At 48.0% G+C, this 17,335-nt stretch overlaps 1 protein-coding gene across 1 annotated transcript in view; it reads right to left on the reverse strand.

Moving 5' to 3' along the window:
- The window catches only part of PTGFRN (prostaglandin F2 receptor inhibitor), an 83,242-nt gene extending 77,891 nt beyond the window's left edge, over positions 1 to 5,351 (reverse strand). Inside the window, exon 1 of the mRNA XM_045081863.1 lies at positions 4,940 to 5,351. Within this exon, the coding sequence (XP_044937798.1) occupies positions 4,940 to 5,336 (397 nt within the window). The 5' untranslated portion in view covers positions 5,337 to 5,351. The remainder of the gene's footprint in view (positions 1 to 4,939) is intronic.
- Positions 5,352 to 17,335: the final 11,984 nt, after the last annotated feature.

A 17,335-nucleotide genomic window follows, 5' to 3' on the forward strand; every position in this document is an offset into this window, starting at 1 on the left:
AACTGCCAGATATAGCACCAACAGGAAAATGTACATCCAATCTACAGGGTGAAAATCAGCTCTGCAGCTCATCACTGAAGCAAAATAGCCATATACACGCCGACCAGCCCGACTGCCTTGTAAGGAACGATCGCTGACAACTAGGGTTCCTATTCAGCAGGCTAATAAGAATAATTATAGCCAGGGCAGGCATTAATCAGCTTGGCAGATACAGGAATTCTGTTAACAAGGCTAAAATGAGTGCCAAGGAATCTCTGAAGGCCACAGCACTTCAAAGACTGTTAAGCTGGGGGGATTCACTAAGGTTCCTCCTGCCAGCCTTCCCCCGCCTTCTGCCTTTGGGTCCCACCCCTCAGAGCAGGCGCAGGTGTGGGGACCTGCTAGGAGTCAGGGGTCACCACATGTGGGAATAGGGGTCCTTGGTCTGGCCCCTCCAGGAATTGTGCCTGGACTGCGCTCACCCCAGACTCTCTTATTTGCAACTGCACTCTGGCTGTCAAAACACAGCCGTCCTTTTTTCTGCCAAAACTAGTCTCAGGCAACACACAGCATGAGGTTACGGAGAGCACCAGTCAACGCGTTCCTGAGTGCAGGCACAGTGGAGCCCCGTGATCACATTCTGGCTCGGCCTCGGAACAGCTGTAGGACTCCGGACACGTGATTTAACTTTTCTGGTCGTCGCTTTCCTCGCGCGCAATGGGCAGGAAAGAACAGCACCTTTCTCAAAGGGTTGTGAGGATTAAATAAGAGAAGGCACAAAAACCCTGGTGCTTGATATGTACTCTCTAAACAGCAGCTATCACTTCCGTTCCATACAGAGCCCTCTATAGAAACTGAGAGAAAAGAAGAAACCAAACATTTGGTATCACGGACACGCGCACGTGATAGGAGCGGCTTCGCCTGGGCTAAGCTTTTTACCTGACCTCCTTCAGAGCTGACAAAGAGACTGCTTAGCTCTCCCCGCAAGTCCACTGTTTTTGCCCACGGATGTTGGTCCTCGGCAGCCGCCAGGCTACGTGGCATTCCTCGACCTCCCTTGCAGCTAGTGTGACGAGGCTAAGTTCTCTTGAATGGAATGTGTGCGGAAATGATGCATGCCCCTTCCAATCCTGGTCTATGAAACCTCCATGTGTTCTCCTCCAGGCTCTTTCCCTCTTTATGGGGCAGGAGAGGGGATGAGGGCAACCAAAGTGATCTGAGATGGGCTGAAGACAGGGGAGTCGCTATCAGCCTGGGCACCAGGCTGGCTGCAAGGACCAGGCATACCACGCACCCTCGTCATGTGAGGCCTCCCCTTGGCACTGTTGTGAGACCTTTCTATTGTTTGAACCCTGATGCTTCTGAACTGTGAAGCTTTGAGTCTCTTCCTTTGTTAAAGCAGTTTGGCCTACCTATATATAAAAGTCTTCTATCTAATTTAAATTTGAAAATGCAGATATAATGCTTCCGTCAATTAAAAACCGTTTCAGTGGATTTGAAAGTTGTTGTGTGTTTTCTTTAAAGACACAAATGAAGAAAAATTCCTCCCCCCTTCCTACCTTTCACTAATTCATGCTGCACAATAATGAAGACTCACCTCCTCCCGCACATTGCTGTGTTGTGTTAATTTCACCCAGAACCAATGAGCTTTTTCTTTCACAAAGAACCAATGAGCTTTTAATGGCTACCCAATACCCACAGAGAGAGGGATAGATGCATGTATCTACTCAGTTGGCCGACACTGACCAAATACCTACTACGTGCAGCCCACCAGGAACCCTATTAGTAACAGGACTACTACAGTGAACAGGATGAATGGGATCCCTGCCCCTGGGGATATAATCCGTGTGGGGATTCAGACCGGAAACAGACAAATATTATATACAGTGAGATAAGCGACATGACAGGAAGAGTACGGGCTGCCTGGCAGCACCCCCAAAACCAATGAACCCACCCCTCACAGCCCAGACTGCTCAGCCCAGCAAGAAAAGCCTTTAGGAGATACCCCAAACCCACCCTTCCAGCTTGCTCTCCCATTAGAACCTCCCCGTCCCGCCTCCAGCTCCATGGACCTCACATGCCCTTCCTGAAAGAGCCTAGCACTTTCACACGGCCCCACTCAATACCCTTCCACAAACGTGCTTTTCCTAGAACGCTCTTCCACTCTTTCTTTCAAAATTCTAATCATCCTCAAGGCTCAGCCCAAATGTCACCTCTTCAGCAAAATCAACCCCAACCCCAAGTCAAAATTAATCATTCTCTTCCCTACTTCCTCTGTCAGGTATCTCATTTGGCCTTGGAGTTATCTGTTTTTATTATCTGTCCATCTACCTGCACTGACCACTCAGGGAGGTATTTGTCTGCGATATTCTGTGGACTCTGATGGACTTTCAAGAAATGCCGTAGTGAATGGGTGGACGAGACAGGTCAGACACAGGGACCGGCTCCGTGAAGCTGAGTGAGTTCTGATGTGATTGCAACCTTTGAGAGGGAGACTTAGAAAAATGTTGTGGAAGAAGCGAGTTTGGGGGGAAACGGGAATACAGAGGTGAGAGAAGAGAAGCAGGAGGGACATTCCCAGGCCATGGAAAAGGGAAAGGCCGGAAGGTTCACACAATTCTCTGTAAGGACAGCAAACAGATTCCTTAGAATGAAGTATTTGATTCAGAGGGAAGCGAACACAAGGGGCAGAATATCCTCGGAAGAAAAACCACAAAGAACCAATGAGCAAAGGTGAGACACTCCCCAAAACGGATCCTTCTGGAAAATGATGACCTAAGACGGGACGACAGAGGAAAAGATCAGCCAGGAAGACGTCCGAAGTTAATCTGAGCAGGGAATTGCCAGAACCCGGGCTAGGGTAGCAGCTGTAGAAACAGGAAGAATGGGAAGATGCCCAAGTCTGTGCTCGGAGAAAAGCCACAGAACTGAGGGACTATGTGAACGTGGAGGTCACAGAGGTCAGTGATGGCAAGATTATGCCCAGGAGGCAATACAAGAGGAAAGATGAGCTTGTTGATTGACATATTAAGTTTCAGGAGCCAGTAGAACATGGAGGGTTTCCCAGAGGTCACAAAGAAGCCACACTGGGTGAGTGCTGGAGGGCAGAGCTGTCATCTGGAACACCAAGTTCAGAAGCTGTTAGGTGGAAAGGCATTGGCTGGGGATGCCTCAGATATTTATGTGTAGTTAACATGAAATGTCCTGCCAACATACAACCAAGACTTCTCTGAGCTGTGCTTTTCCCACTTCAGTTTTTTTCCCTTTGTCCATCTCTTTGCCCCCGATCCCTTTTTCTCCCTCATCATAATTACTCAAGGGCATCCTTTTCAGACTTCTTCATGAGCCCACCATCTGAGCTGGTACAAGGGTTGTCAAGAGCACAACTCTAGGGGGTCATTCATCTTGGCTCCAAAGTGAAGAGCAGCTCCTGGAGTAGTGCAGTGCACAATCTGTGTGACTATAGGGCATGGCCTGGTGTGACCCAGACACATTAGCCAATTAATGTGTATAGACTATCACAACAAACGGAGAACTTCAAGGGTCCCAGTATGAAAGGGAAAGCTCTGGGGCCTGAGACCATACAAAACATGCTACAAAACCAAGTGAAAGATCTGGAAGCTTTCTGCATGTGGTTGCAGCTAAAGCAGCATGGCTGGATGAGCTCTCTTGGGGAGTGAATTCCAGAAAACCCTTCAAAGAAAGAAAACACAGTATCGGCTAGAAAGGGCAGCGGCAGTCATGGGGGTGGGGACAATGTGGGCCCTGGAGTGGGCAGGATGGCAATGGCTGTGGAAGGCTTCCACTGGGACCCTCTGACTGTACGTGCAGAGTAGTCATTTGCCCTGTGTGCAGCTGGGTCCTGGCTGGGACAAACGCCACACACCATGCATTCTGCAAAAGATTCAGATCTGCCTTCTCTAGGGGCTTGGAAGAGAACCCTGGGTCAGGTCACAGGGCTCCTTCTGTTCCAGCTGACACAGACCAAAGGGATCCAAGAATATGAAAGAATATCAAAGCACTGGGGTCAGTCCTCCAGCACCTCAGAGGGCATTTAACAAACATATGTATTTCTATGGCTGATAACTGCATAGTTATGTTAAATAACCATATTACCATAATCATGTGTATCTACACGAAAATGGTGTCTGTGTGTATGGGGTAAAAGGAAAATGGAGAGGAGGGGAAAAAAAAAAACCCACCAAAGATTCCTTGGGTAGGGGGGACCCCGCTGGGTCAAATGCTCAAGAGGCACCCAGGTTTGGGGAGGGTGGAAGACGGGGGCCCTAAAGGGAAGAAAAGTAACAGGTAGGAAAAGTTAGAGAAGCCAAGGCGCCCGGGTCTTTGTGTGCAAATGTGCAGCTAGGCAGCTTCAAGAAGAGCTCAAGGAAAAGACTGAGGAGGCAGAATATCGAGCCACCGCCAACATGACTAAGGACGCGCACACCGATTTTTTCCTTTAGCGCTCTGGGCCACCCCGTGACCTTCGTAGAAGGAAGTTGGCGGATTGTCTCCCTTCCCTGGAAAGGCAGCTCGGCGTGGGCTGGCATGTGCCAGGGACGACTCGGCCGGTCTCGGCTACGGCGGGCCACATCAAAGGCGCATATTTCCGCCCCCGAGCTGGGGACGCGGCCGGGGACCGCTGGCACCTTCCGGGCCCGGAGTTCAAGGTGAGCCGGGCTCCCGGCGGCCAACAGGTAGGGAGGGCTGGGGGAAGCCGGCCACCGGCCACTCCCCCCCGCACAGGTGGGGCGAGGCGCGGCCTGGCGAGGCGGCCCGGCCGGATTCGCGCCCGGCTCCCCGATCCCGCGCCGTTCCCCGCCGGCCCGCGCCGCCCGCGGACCCCGCCGCCTCTCCCGGGAGCCGCCCGGCACCTCGGCGCCCCAGGCCGCGCGCCGCAGCTGCGCCCCGCCGAGCCTCCCCCGGCCCCCGCGCCCCGCCGAGCCCGGCGCGCACTCACCCAGCCCCAGGAGCGCCAGCAGCAGCGGCCTCGGCGCCAGGCGCCCCATGCTCGCCGGGCGGGAGCGACTCTCCCCCGCCTCCTGCGTCCCCGCCGCCTCTCCTCCTCCTCCTCCTCCAGCTCCGGCTGCTCCAGAGTCCGCGCTCCCCCGCCTGGGCCGCGCGCCTGCTCCGCTCTCCTCGCGAGCCGAGAAATCCCAGCGCTGGGCCGTACGTGCGCCCCTCGCTCCGCGCCGCCCGCCCGCCTGCCCCCGCCCGCCGCCCGCCTCCCGCCTCCCGCCGGCCGGGCACCGGGAGCCGGGCGCCGGAGCCGCCCCGCCGAGCCGAGCGCGCAGTCCCGACCGCTTCCCGAAAGCAAAAGGGAAGAGCCGCAGCGCCCGCCCGCCCGCGCCTCCCATCCGGCGCTCTGCCAGCTACAAACACAAACTTTCCCAAGCCCCTCCCCGCTCCAGGTAACGGCGGCAGCGCCCGGCCACCCGCTTAAAGGGGAGGAGGCGTCGGAGCCCACCCCGCTCTCCCCTCGGGCCCCCGCCCCACGACAAACTTTCCTCCGACCTTTAAAAGTTGGCCTGGGAAAGGACTCGTCTGGAAACCTCATCGCCTGTGCTCCATTCCGGGACACCCCGTGTTCCCGTCCCTCTGGAGTCACCCACGCGTGTCTGCTCTTCCCTCGGCTACCTCCCCGCCGTTCACCCCACTCATCTCAGGCTCCGCACCCCACCCACCAGCCTCTGGGTTCTTGCTAAAAATTGCTCAGGTAGGACTTTCCCCGGAGATGAAAGGACTTTAAAGGTCATGAGTTCCAGCCTCTTCGTGGTGCAAGGCCAGAAGTGACCTACCCAAGGGCTCACGGCAAAGTGGCAAGAGCGGAACTCCGATCTCACAGGCTCTGCTCCCTGCCCTGCGGCCGGTGGGCCTCCCTTCCCTCTCCAGGGTGCCTATGGCATTGATTAGAACGCGTCCCACAAGTACACCCACGGGGAAACAAACAAACAAACCAAGTGTATTAATAGCTACAGTTCTTCATATGGAATGTACTCTGAAGTCTAAATATGTGTTGCTCTGAGTGGACACAACTAGTTGCCAATAAAGACCCCTTTTTTCCCCCACAATAGGGTTTTGTGCTTCTACTTTGAATACAAAAGGCCCAGTATTGAAAAAAAAAAAAATTAGAGTTCATTGTTTAAAACTTCACAAGGGTTCTTCACAAGGTGCTCCCATAGGGAGCCATCCTGATGCCCAGTGACTGCCCACCCACACCCCCTGGGACCACAGCCTTTCATTAATAAATGCAAAACACATTGCAGATGTGAATGGCCAAACTGCCCAGACTGGGGAGAGAAGCACTGCTTGAACTCTGATGCATCATTGCTTCCACTAACAAGCATTTCTTATTTCTGCAAAAAAAAAAGTGTGATTAGGGGCACCTGGGTGGCTCAGATGGTTGGACATCTATCTTCCGCTTGGGTCGTGGTCCGCAGGGTCCTGGGCTCTGGCCCGAATCCAGCTCCCTGCTCAATGGGAAGCCTGCTTCTCCCTCTCCCACTCCCACCCCTTGTGTTCCCTCTCTTGGTGCATCTCTCTGTGTCATATAAATAAAATCTTTAAAAAACAAACAAACAAACAAACAAACAGGGGCACCTGGGTGGCTCAGTGGGTTAAGCCACTGCCTTCGGTTCAGGTCGTGATCTCAGGGTCCTGGGATTGAGCCCCGCATCGGGCTCTCTGCTCTGCAGGGAGCCTGCTTCCCTCTCTCTCTCTCTCTCTCTCTGCCTGCCTCTCTGCCTGCTTGTGATCTCTGTCTGTCAAATAAATAAATAAAATTTTTAAAACAAAAATGAGTGATTGGCCAGATAGGGACCCCTTTGAAAGGGACTCAAAAACTCTTGGTGGCACAACAATGGGAATGTCTTAATGCTACTGAACTATTCACATAAAAGCAGTTAAAATGGTAAATTCTGTTTTAACACAATAAAGAAACAATTTTTTTTTTTAAGAAACGATTTTTATTTCATGTTTGCCACGAGCCTTTCTTCATACTGTTCACCCACCCTGAAACCCCTTTCTGCTCCCCATCTCATGGAACCCTCTAGAATTTTTCTGGAAAGTGTTTAATTTAATTCAATCGACCTCAAATGCCAGGCCTAACATTAGGCCTTGGGAGATGCTGGAACTACAGAGAAGGGTAAGGCCTGGCCCCTCTGGAAACTCAGAACTTTTCCTTTCTTAACTACCCACAGCCCTTAATGTCTGGACCACACATTTTGGCTCTTCAAGGTTACTCATGCTTGGACCGAATGTTTGATTGCCCCCCCCCCATTCGTATATTAAAACCCTAATCCCTAATGGCATTTGGAGGTGGGGACTTTGCAGGGGGCGGTAATTAGGTCCTGAGGATGAGATGGAACCCTCATGAATGGGATCAGTGCTTTTATAAGGAGAAGTGCCAAATATGATCTCTCCACTGTGTAAGGATACAGCTAGACAGTATCTGTCTGCAAACCAGGAGGAAGGCCCTCACCAGGAACTAAATCTCGGGCTTTGTTTAAAGAACTATGATAAATAGTTTTTGTTTGTTTTTGTTTTTGTTTTTGCTCCAGAACTATGATAAATAAATGTTTCTTGTTTAAGCTACCTAGTCTATGACATTCGCCATGGCAACTTGAGCCGAAACAGCACAACATACATACCACTCCCATTTTTGTCTAATATAGAAATGAGGCAATGCTAAACGCTCTTTTATTTAACAGATAAGTACAAGTCTGGCGGTGTGCCTGGCACATGATAGGTCTTCAATAAATATTTATAGGCTGAATGCATGCCAGGTGCTGGGCTGGACCCTGGGAATACAGAGATGGGTAAGACAGTTCCTGCCCTTAAGGCACTCACAATCTGTGCTTCATGACTTGGTAGGTGTGACAGCATATGCAAGGTACAGGTGTGACACAGGGAGTGGTCAGTCCTGGGTCAGTCCTGGGAATGTTGCCCAGAAAAGCTGCTCAGAGAGGAGGATGTCCATGAAATGAGTTTGGAATGACTGCGAGGTCTTTAGCTGTACGGTGGAGGGATGTACTTACTGTCGATGTTGTATATTTAATATGATAGGGATTCTTCTCCCCTCCCCTCCTCACCCCCAGGTGTTATTAAATTAATGGTGCATTTTCAATCATGGAAGTAACAGTGGATAGTAGTTGAAATGGAAATAATAAATAAGACTGTCCAGGCAGGGCAAGCAGAATGAGGACTAAAGTGGATAGCCTATTGGCGGTAGGCAGTCAGCTGTGTCGTGAGAGTCAGCCCAAGACAGGCGTTTTGTAGCAGAAAATGAGTGTCAATTAATAACTCAACTCTAGACACTTGCTCATAACCACCACCTTTTGCATAGCCCTGACTACCAAAGGATAAAATCCTAAAGAAACATAGTACCTTCAAGCAGACCAGCACACTTCGTTAATTCACGACTCTGGAATCTGATGATGCTTTTATTATGAAAGATATTTATTTGTCAGAGTGAGTAACCTCCTACACAGGTAAGGCTTTTGCCCCAACCAATTGTTCTCAGTTTGGTTAGTCTTCTTCGGGCTTGCCTGGGGCAGAAGAGCTCATTTTTCTAGCAACTCTGACCCACGCCCATTCCTAGGGAGGTGAGCCCTACCCTGGGTTTCCTTTGCCAGATCACAGTGACCCTGGGAGGCTCTGGTTACAACAGCCAAGCCTTGTCTCTTAATGACACATAACTGCCTACACACACTGCTCCTGAAGACCCCAGGAAGGTCCTCATACTCTCACTCCCGATAGATTTTCCTGCTGAGATCAGGAAAGTCACCTATTATTTAAAGTCGAGAATGGAAATATTAGAAGGTCCCAATGAATGAATTTGCTGATTGGTCTAAGATTCACCAGGGCCTGGTGCATTAGTTCTCCCATCCTAACAACCCATGCACACACGTATACACACACACACACACACACACATACAGTCTTCAGGTGACCCTGACCCTATTTCAGCAGAGTGGGGAGGCGAGTATTCAACCTTTCATTCCATTAATCATTTTCATTAAAATAAGTCCTTGTTTTTTTTAGGTGTCTTTTCCCTATGGAAATTAAGGGGATTACTAATTAAAAAGAAATGTAAGATTTAATCATAGAATTAGAAGTTGGAATTAAGAGTTAAAAGTGGGGGAGGGGGGACACCTGGGTGGCTCAGTGATTCTGAGCAACCGACTCTTGATTTCAGCTCAGGTCATGGTCTCAGGAGATGGAGCCCCTAGTCCTCCAGCTCTGTGCTCAGAGTTTTGTCTGCTGAAGAGTCTCTCCCTTTTCCTCTGTTCCTCCCCCTGCTCACTCTCTCTCTCTCTCTCTTGCTCTCTCTCAAATAAATACAATCTTTTTGTAAAAAGTTACAAGGGAAGAGTGGGGAGAGAAGGCTTTCATTTTCTGATGAGTGATAATCACTCACCGTTGCCGGGGAGCCCACAGGGAAAGTTATGAAATGCCCAACTGACCAACTTAGAAGACAGTAAGGGCCTTATTTGTTTGCACTGTGTCAAACAGGGTCCTGCTGAGGGCTGTGCGCTGTGACCTCCGTTCTCATGCTGGCACAGAAGCAAAAGGTGGCCTGTCCTGGGAGAGGCAGCAGGGTCTGAGGGTGGTGCGGGGTCTCTGGGAGCTGGACTTCAGGATGTCAGCGGAGACTCTTTACCCAAGGCCAGAGGTGCCCCACCAGGCCTAACCTTGTACCTGGCAGCCGGAGTGGTGGCCAGTGGGTGCGGAGAGGACTTCATGCCCTCCTGGGAAGGCACCACACCGTAACATTCACGCATGCACTTGGAGGGGCAGGAGGTGAAGGAGGGATGCCCTCCTTTCTCTTACGGGTTCCCCCCACCAGCCTTTCTCATCCCACTTGAGCTCTGCTTTGGGGTTCAACTGGAACATGAACACTACACATTTAAAATATTTGCAACCTAAAAGGCATTCGGAGTAGGGCTGCTAGCTAAAATACAGGAGGGCCCGTTAAATCAAATTTCGGATAAACAAGGAATACTTTTCAGGATAAGTATGTCCCAAGAGTGCACAGAGCACCCTCGTACTTAAAAGTATTCCTCATTTATCCGAATCCAAGTCAACCAGGCATCCTGCATTTTTATTTGCTGAATCTGGAAACCCTTGACCAGAGAGGAGTTTCCATATATGGAATTAGGTTCTTTCTAGATGACAACAGGGAGCTCTAAGTAGTGATCTTCCAATTATTTTGGAGTTTTGCATTTCAAAGGAGGAATAGACTTGCTTCGGGGTGTTATGTTGAGTCACTGGGTAAAAATTGCCAAGAGACAGAATCGGCCTCATTTGTCATAACCAGAGTGAGCTCGATGATGAGGGGACCTACGGGATTTGTTAGAATCCTCTCCTCTCTAAAAATTATTCGGCGAGACACTAAATGCCTACCTGTAAGCGCAGTCTCGGGAGAATTACTGCCTTGGGTAGGGGGTTACAGAGAAGCTGATCTCAGAGGCAATGCTTTCCAACCTCAAGATCCTGTGAATTGTCCAAGGCCAGCCATCTCTTTCCTAGTCCCTCTTCCAAAGCCAAATCTTTGTCCATGCCACTTCTCCCTTTTCTGGAACGTCTACCCCTTGGGGCTAGGCTGGCTGTCTGTCCTACAGCGGAGAGCACATTGCAAATTCATGCAGATGCCAAACCTACCGCCTCTCTACTGGAGAGTACTCAGGTGAGTTCTTCTAAAACCCAACCACCATTTTGGGGAGACATCTCCCATTTTTATCCACTCCGTAGCCCATAATCCCCCTCGGCAAGTCACTTAGCAGAGGGGTCCATCTGGCAATTTTGTCTATCTTGGAAGGTGCGTAGGGAATGGCATTTTGCCAGCCAGCGACTTCATGGAACTTGACCGTATGACTTTTGTCCCCTATATCCGAGCAGCTTTGTAGCACCTGCTTCAGTATTTTATTCTGGCCTGAAACTGTATCCACGCTTTGGGACATAAAGCTTGTGGGGGTCTTAATCAACAGTTTGCCTCCAAGGTAGGAAGAAGGCAAAGTTACTTTCTGAGGAGACCCTTGGGCACCTTGCCCATGAAAACACTGGAGGGCCACTTCTGAACCACGGCGACTGTCCTGGCGTGGCTCCAGCATCTTCACGAGGGGATGTCAGATCTGCCCCGAGAGGGCTGATGGATTGGAGGGTAAGTGTGTCTGGGCTTAACCAGCCACCCAGAACAGCCACCATCCAGGTCATGATTGCAAACTCACTGCTCCTTGATATTTTTAAAAGCCCAACTGAGAGCAACAATATTTATGGAAGATTACCTGAAGTAAATGCAGCCTGTACATTCTTCTAGATACCCTAAAATCCCCCTGAATTATGAATTAAGGAGCCCATCAGTAAGCTTGATACCTAGCTATATCATATTGGCACCCGCGTAAAGTTGCTTTTACTGAATTCCATTTTGTCATGATGCCATCAGTTTCTATTGAGGGATGAACTAACAAACAGTCCTGTGCACTTTGTCACTGTCTTCCCTAGAAGGACAGGTTTACAGATGCTCTTCTTGACATCAGGCAGCAGCCTCGCTACTTGGGATCCTTGGAACGTTTTTACTCCGTTCTCAGTACTACAAATGACTGCACTTTTCCTTAGCAACTGGTTTCATTTTACCGTATGGACTCTGTAAATGTTATAAGTGGCGGTGTTTTCTTTTCATGTCAGTGATTAGAAAGCTTCTGGTTGGGGCACCTGGGTGGCTCAGTGTGTTAAAGCCTCAGCCTTTGGCTTGGGTCATGATCCCAGAGTCCTGGGATCAAGCCCCACATAGGGCTCTCTGCTCAGTGGGGAGCCTGCTTCCTCCTCTCTCTCTGCCTACTTATGATCTCTGTCTGTCAAATAAATAAATAAAATATTTTTTTCTCTTTTTTTTTCAAAGATTTTATTTATTTGACAGACAGAGATCACAAGTAGGCAGAAAGGCAGGCAGAGAGAGAGGGGAAGCAGGCTTCCTGCTGAGCAGAGAGCCTGACATGGGGCTCAATCCCAGGACCCTGGGATCACGACCTGAGCCAAAGGCAGAGGCTTAACCCACTGAGCCACTCAGGTGCCCCAATAAATAAAATCTTAAAAGAAAGGAAGGAAGGAAGGAAGGAAGAAAGAAAGAAAGAAAGAAAGAAAGAAAGAAAGAAGAAAGCTTCTGGTCAGATCTCTGACTCCGTCCCTCCCTACCCCCCTACCCCCAGGAAACAAATAGGTCAAAAAGCCCAAATTTTAAATAACCTTACTTGCTGCTGTTATTTTCCCTTTCCCTCATTTGACTCCTGTCATTTTCCTTTCTTTTAGGTTCATGCGTGTGCACAATATGGGAACCCCTTTCCCATATTCCTACTACTGCCCTATTCTGTTCCGCACCTCCTGCCCTTCAAGAGACATTTTACGTTCTCAGTCCTCATTTGCAGATTAAGTGCAATAAGGTAATAATCACAATGAACTCTGCTTCCAGGGGAAGGCTGGAATAGGATGAAGCTGAGCCTGGGGCTGCCCTGGAACTTGAGGAGACACGGGGAGTCCCATCAGGTGCTCCTGAAAAAGGACATCGTTTCTGAGAGCAGCAGACTCTCTTCCCCTCACCCTAGCACGGGGGCACTGGGTCTCTGTCCACACTGGCTGGCAAATACTAGAATTCACTTGCTTTCTCTAAGCACACGATGGGTGTAGGGTTGAGGGGGTCCGAGCAAGTCCTGAGCGGATGCATGGTAGCTCACCACGAGTTCTACATAGTCAAAGGCTCAACCCTGAAGGTCCAGCCAGCCCTGAACTCTTGGGGTTCCCCACACTCTGCGGCTTCTCACTTCCATTTGCTGCCACCTGGCCCAACTTCTGAAACACTCTTCCTACTCCTCCATTCCTCTGGTCGGCACCTGTCCTCGCCTAGAGCAGGCAGGTTGAAAGACACGGGTGTGCGTGAGGTGGGTCACTGATGGCATTGGCTGGACAGTCCCCCACAGCTTGTGGAAACCCCAGGAGAGGCCAAGGGATGTGACTCGGGGAGTCACTCCTCTCTCTAGGCTTGTGTCCTCCTTCCCAAGATGCCCTGCGGGTAGCTCCCGCTCTTCATTTAATGTGTCTTAGGGTTCTACAACAGTTGTGCAAGTGTCTGTCTCCCCACTAATGAGAGCAGAGGCTGCATTCTACTCAGCTTTGGACCCCAGTGCCCAGCACAGTGCCTGACACAGAGTAGGTTGACTCCATAAATGTATCATTTCTGACTAGTGTGGTTTGTGTCTCTTTCAAATGTTGGAGTGTCAGTAACAGTTTATTTGGGAAAAAATAATCCAAAACCACTTATTTAGTCCAACCCCCTTGTTTTACAGATGAGACAGTGGAAGCCCAGAGAGCCTGAGTAACTTGTCTGAGATTACACAGTATATTAAAGTGATTATGGAATATTAAAATGATTCCAAAAGTATGCCAAATGCAGACAAGGGAGATGGCGGGAGTTACAATGTAAATTATTAGCACTTCAAATGGAGGGTATGACCACTCTGTGCTGGATTTCTAACAGGAAATTGCTTAAAATAAATTAACTTGGAAAGTTCCTGAGCTCCGATTAAAGAGGTGAATGGCTTGAATGGGGCTCTCTCTTGGAGAAGAAATTCACCCTTTGTAAACACATTTTCAAGTACTGTACCCAGGATTTTGAATCAGAATGAATTCACTTAGCATTCTCTTCCTCCAACCCATTCATCCGACAGTGGCAGCTATAGGGAGAGGCGTTTTCATTTTTAATAATAATAATAATAAAATGGGATGTGGATAGTACTACTTAATAAATGAAAAACGCTCTGAAGGCTCCCTCTTCACCTGTCCTCCCTCCTACCCCTAAAAAACCTGCTGCAGTCTTCAGCACATGTGTGAGGTACAGAATGCCAGGGATGGTCAAAGATTATGATGAAAACCAAGAAAAGTAACAGTTTGCCACTCCTCGTTGCATGGTAAAAAACAAAAAAAATGCAAAACCAACAAAACAGTGAAAAACTTTAACTTGAGCGGGCAGGAGGGAGATTGTGAGTCATGGGAACTAGTCTTCCTGCCAAATGAGAGAGAGGGACTCATTTGAACAGACATACTTGTACTCAACTTCTCATTTGCCCGGACATGGGCCAAGATTAGTCTAGAAAAAAGGGGCTCATTTAGTGTTTTCAGAGTCCATAATACCAGGACAAACCCCCTCCCCCCACAAAACCAAAAAAACTCAATTGGATGAGTGTAAAGCAGATTCCTGCTTCTTATCTGCGTGGCCCATTTCTAAAGTCTTCCTCCTGACACTCACCTGGCTCAGAAGCTCCAAAGGTCAAGTGATAAAGGAGTAGTGACACTTTCCTTCGGGCAATGTAGAAATGAAGGTTAACAGGACTGAAGTCACACAGTGTAGGTGAACATTCAACCTCTCCAACCTTGCACCAGTTATTTAACCTCTCTGGCTCTCAGTCTCCTGATCCGTAAAATGGGTACAATAATAATATTTATGGCAAAGTGTTATTTTGGGAACTGAGAAAGGGTTCATTACATATTCATGAGGTAGAAGCTATAGGTTTGTCACTCAACAGTGAGTGGCCCCGCCTCCACCATGACTGCCTACCAAAATGTGTGCCCCATTCTCCATTGTGGAACCATCACTGGAAACTCATCCTCCCGTGGAGAACTGCATTTCCAGCTTCCTTTCTGCCTAGATGACATGACAGAAATGACACATGTAACTGGAAGGGAGCAGGTTAAAAAGCAGTTATGTGGCTTTTCCATACTCTCTTCCCATCTGCTAGTTGGAAGCAGAGGCTTAAGATGGTAGAGACTCAAGATGGGAAAGAAACAAGAGTCCCCAAACCACGACATGGAGGAAAGCGTCCCCCAGCCAGGAGCACCGGCATTGTCCTGTTAGGTGGGGAAGAAATAGGCTTCGATGGTGTTAAGTCACTGGAACGTGGGCCGTACTTGTTCCAGCTGTTCAAGTTACCCCAAGTAGTACATCTCCCTCCTTTTTTTCCAAGAAGCTTCTCTGTTGCTGAGTCTGGCCACCTCTGTTGAACCATATGCACCAAGGGAGGCTGGCTCCTTCCCCAGGGGAATTCTTGATTACTCTACAACTCCAGGTCTCTAAAGCTCTACACTCCAAGATTTCTAAGTTTAATTCCCTGGTCAGTGATTGATTTAAGCATGACATGTGAGAAAACTCTGGCCATCGAGACGTAAGGCGAGGTCTTCTAGAGGAGTCTTGGAAAGATCTCTTCCTCACATCAGTGTTACTTCAGCTTTTTTATGATTATCGCTTTTTCTTTTTGTTTTCCTCTTATCATTTTTAATCTTTATTGAGATATAATAACATTCATCAGCTTGAGGAGTGTTTACAAAGCCATGCAACTACCACCACAATCATGATAAAAAGTATTTCCAGAGCACCTGTCTAGCTCATTGGAAATAGCATGTGACTCTTGATCTCAGGATTGTGAGTTCAAGCCCCATGTTGGGTGTAGAGTTTACTTAAAGAAATAAATTCTTTAAAAGGGGGGGGGAACATTTCCATTTCCCACTAAAGATTCCTATGCCCCTTTGTAGTCAATCCCCTTCCTTCACAAACCCAGGCCCTGGCAGCCACTGATCAATTTTCTACCACTATAGTTTTTTGTTTTTTTTTTGTTTGTTTGTTTTTTTTTTTTTTTTTTAAAGATTTTATTTATTTATTTGACAGAGGGAGATCACAAGTAGGCAGAGAGGCAGGCAGAGAGAGAGAGGAGGAAGCAGGCTCCCCACTGAGCAGAGAGCCCGATGCGGGACTCGATCCCAGGACCCTGAGATCATGACCTGAGCTGAAGGCAGCAGCTTAACCCACTGAGCCACCCAGGCGCCCTCTACCACTATAGTTTTACCCTTTTAAAATTTTCTGTAAGTCAAATCATACAGGTATAGTCTTATATGTCTGGCTTCTTTCACACCACATAATGCTTTTAAGATTCATCCATGCTGTTGTACAGCTCACAGTTGTATGGATAAGTTCACTTACTACTATTTATTGCTGAGGAGTATACCATTATGATATAACCCAATTTGCTTATCCATTTACCAGTTGATGTGCATTTGGGTTCTTTCCAGTTTTTGTTTATTATGAATAAAGGTACTATAAACGCTTGCAGGAAAGTGTATGGGTATTCATTCCTTTTTGTTTCTCTTGAGAAAATAGCTGGAAATGGTATTATTGGATCCTATGGTATTATTGGTATCCTATTGGTATTATTGGATCCTATGATAAGTTTTATGTTTAAATTTATAAGACACTGCCCAACGGTTTCCAGAGTAGCATTTTGGACTATATTCCAAATTTGGGCATCTCTACCCATAACATATGAGAGTTTCAGTTCCTCTGTGCCCTCGTCAACACTTGGTATTGTCAGACGCGTTTAACTTAAGCTATCCTAGTGGGTCTGTAGTAGAATCTCATTGTGTTTTTGTTTTTGTTTTGTTTTTTTAAAGATTTTAAAAATTTATTTATTTGAGAGAGAGAACATGAGAGCTGAGAAGGTCAGAGGGAGAAGCAGACTCCCCATCGAGCTGGGAGCCGGATGTGGGACTCGATCCCGAGACTCCAAGATCATGACCTCAGCCAAAAGCAGTCACCCAACCAACTGAGCTACCCAGGCGCCCCTCATTGTGGTTTCAATTTGTATTTCCTTAGTGACTAACAATGTGGAATATCTTTCCACGCACTTATCTTCCAACTGTATATCTTCTTTGGTAAAATACCTATTGAAATACTTCATCCATTTTTAATTGGGATGTTTGTCTTCTTATTCATGAGTTATAAGGGTTCATTATATATTTTGATTACAAGTTCTTCATCCAATACACGTTACACAGATTTATTTTCCAGAGTCATGTTTTCATGGTTTATCTTTTGTCATCCTTTTACCTTTACCTGTTGGTGACTTTATATTTACAATACAATTTTATTAGATAGCATATTATTTGGGTTTTCCTTTCTTATCCACTCTGACAATTCCTGCCTTATAATCAGGATATCTGAAACATTTACATTTAATACAGTTTCAATGTAATTGAGGTTAAGCTGTAATCTTTTTTTTTTTTTTAAGATTTTATTTATTTTTTTGAGAGAAATCTAGAGACAGAGAGCCTGAGCAGGGGGCGGGAAGAGGGAGAGGGAGAAGCAGACCCCTGCTGAGCAGGGAGCCCAATGTGACACTTGATCCCAGGACTTCGGGCTCATGATCTGAGCCAAAGGCAGATACTTAATTGACTGAGTGACCCAGGAACCCTGCTATTTGTTTTCTATTTGTCTCATCCATTCTGTTCTGTTCTTTTTCTGCCTTTATTTGGTCTGAGT

The sequence above is a fragment of the Mustela putorius genome, unplaced genomic scaffold (assembly GCF_011764305.1).
Source record: "Mustela putorius furo isolate JIRA1106 unplaced genomic scaffold, ASM1176430v1.1 tig00000585_pilon_pilon_pilon, whole genome shotgun sequence".
Classification (NCBI taxonomy): Eukaryota; Metazoa; Chordata; class Mammalia; order Carnivora; family Mustelidae; genus Mustela; species Mustela putorius.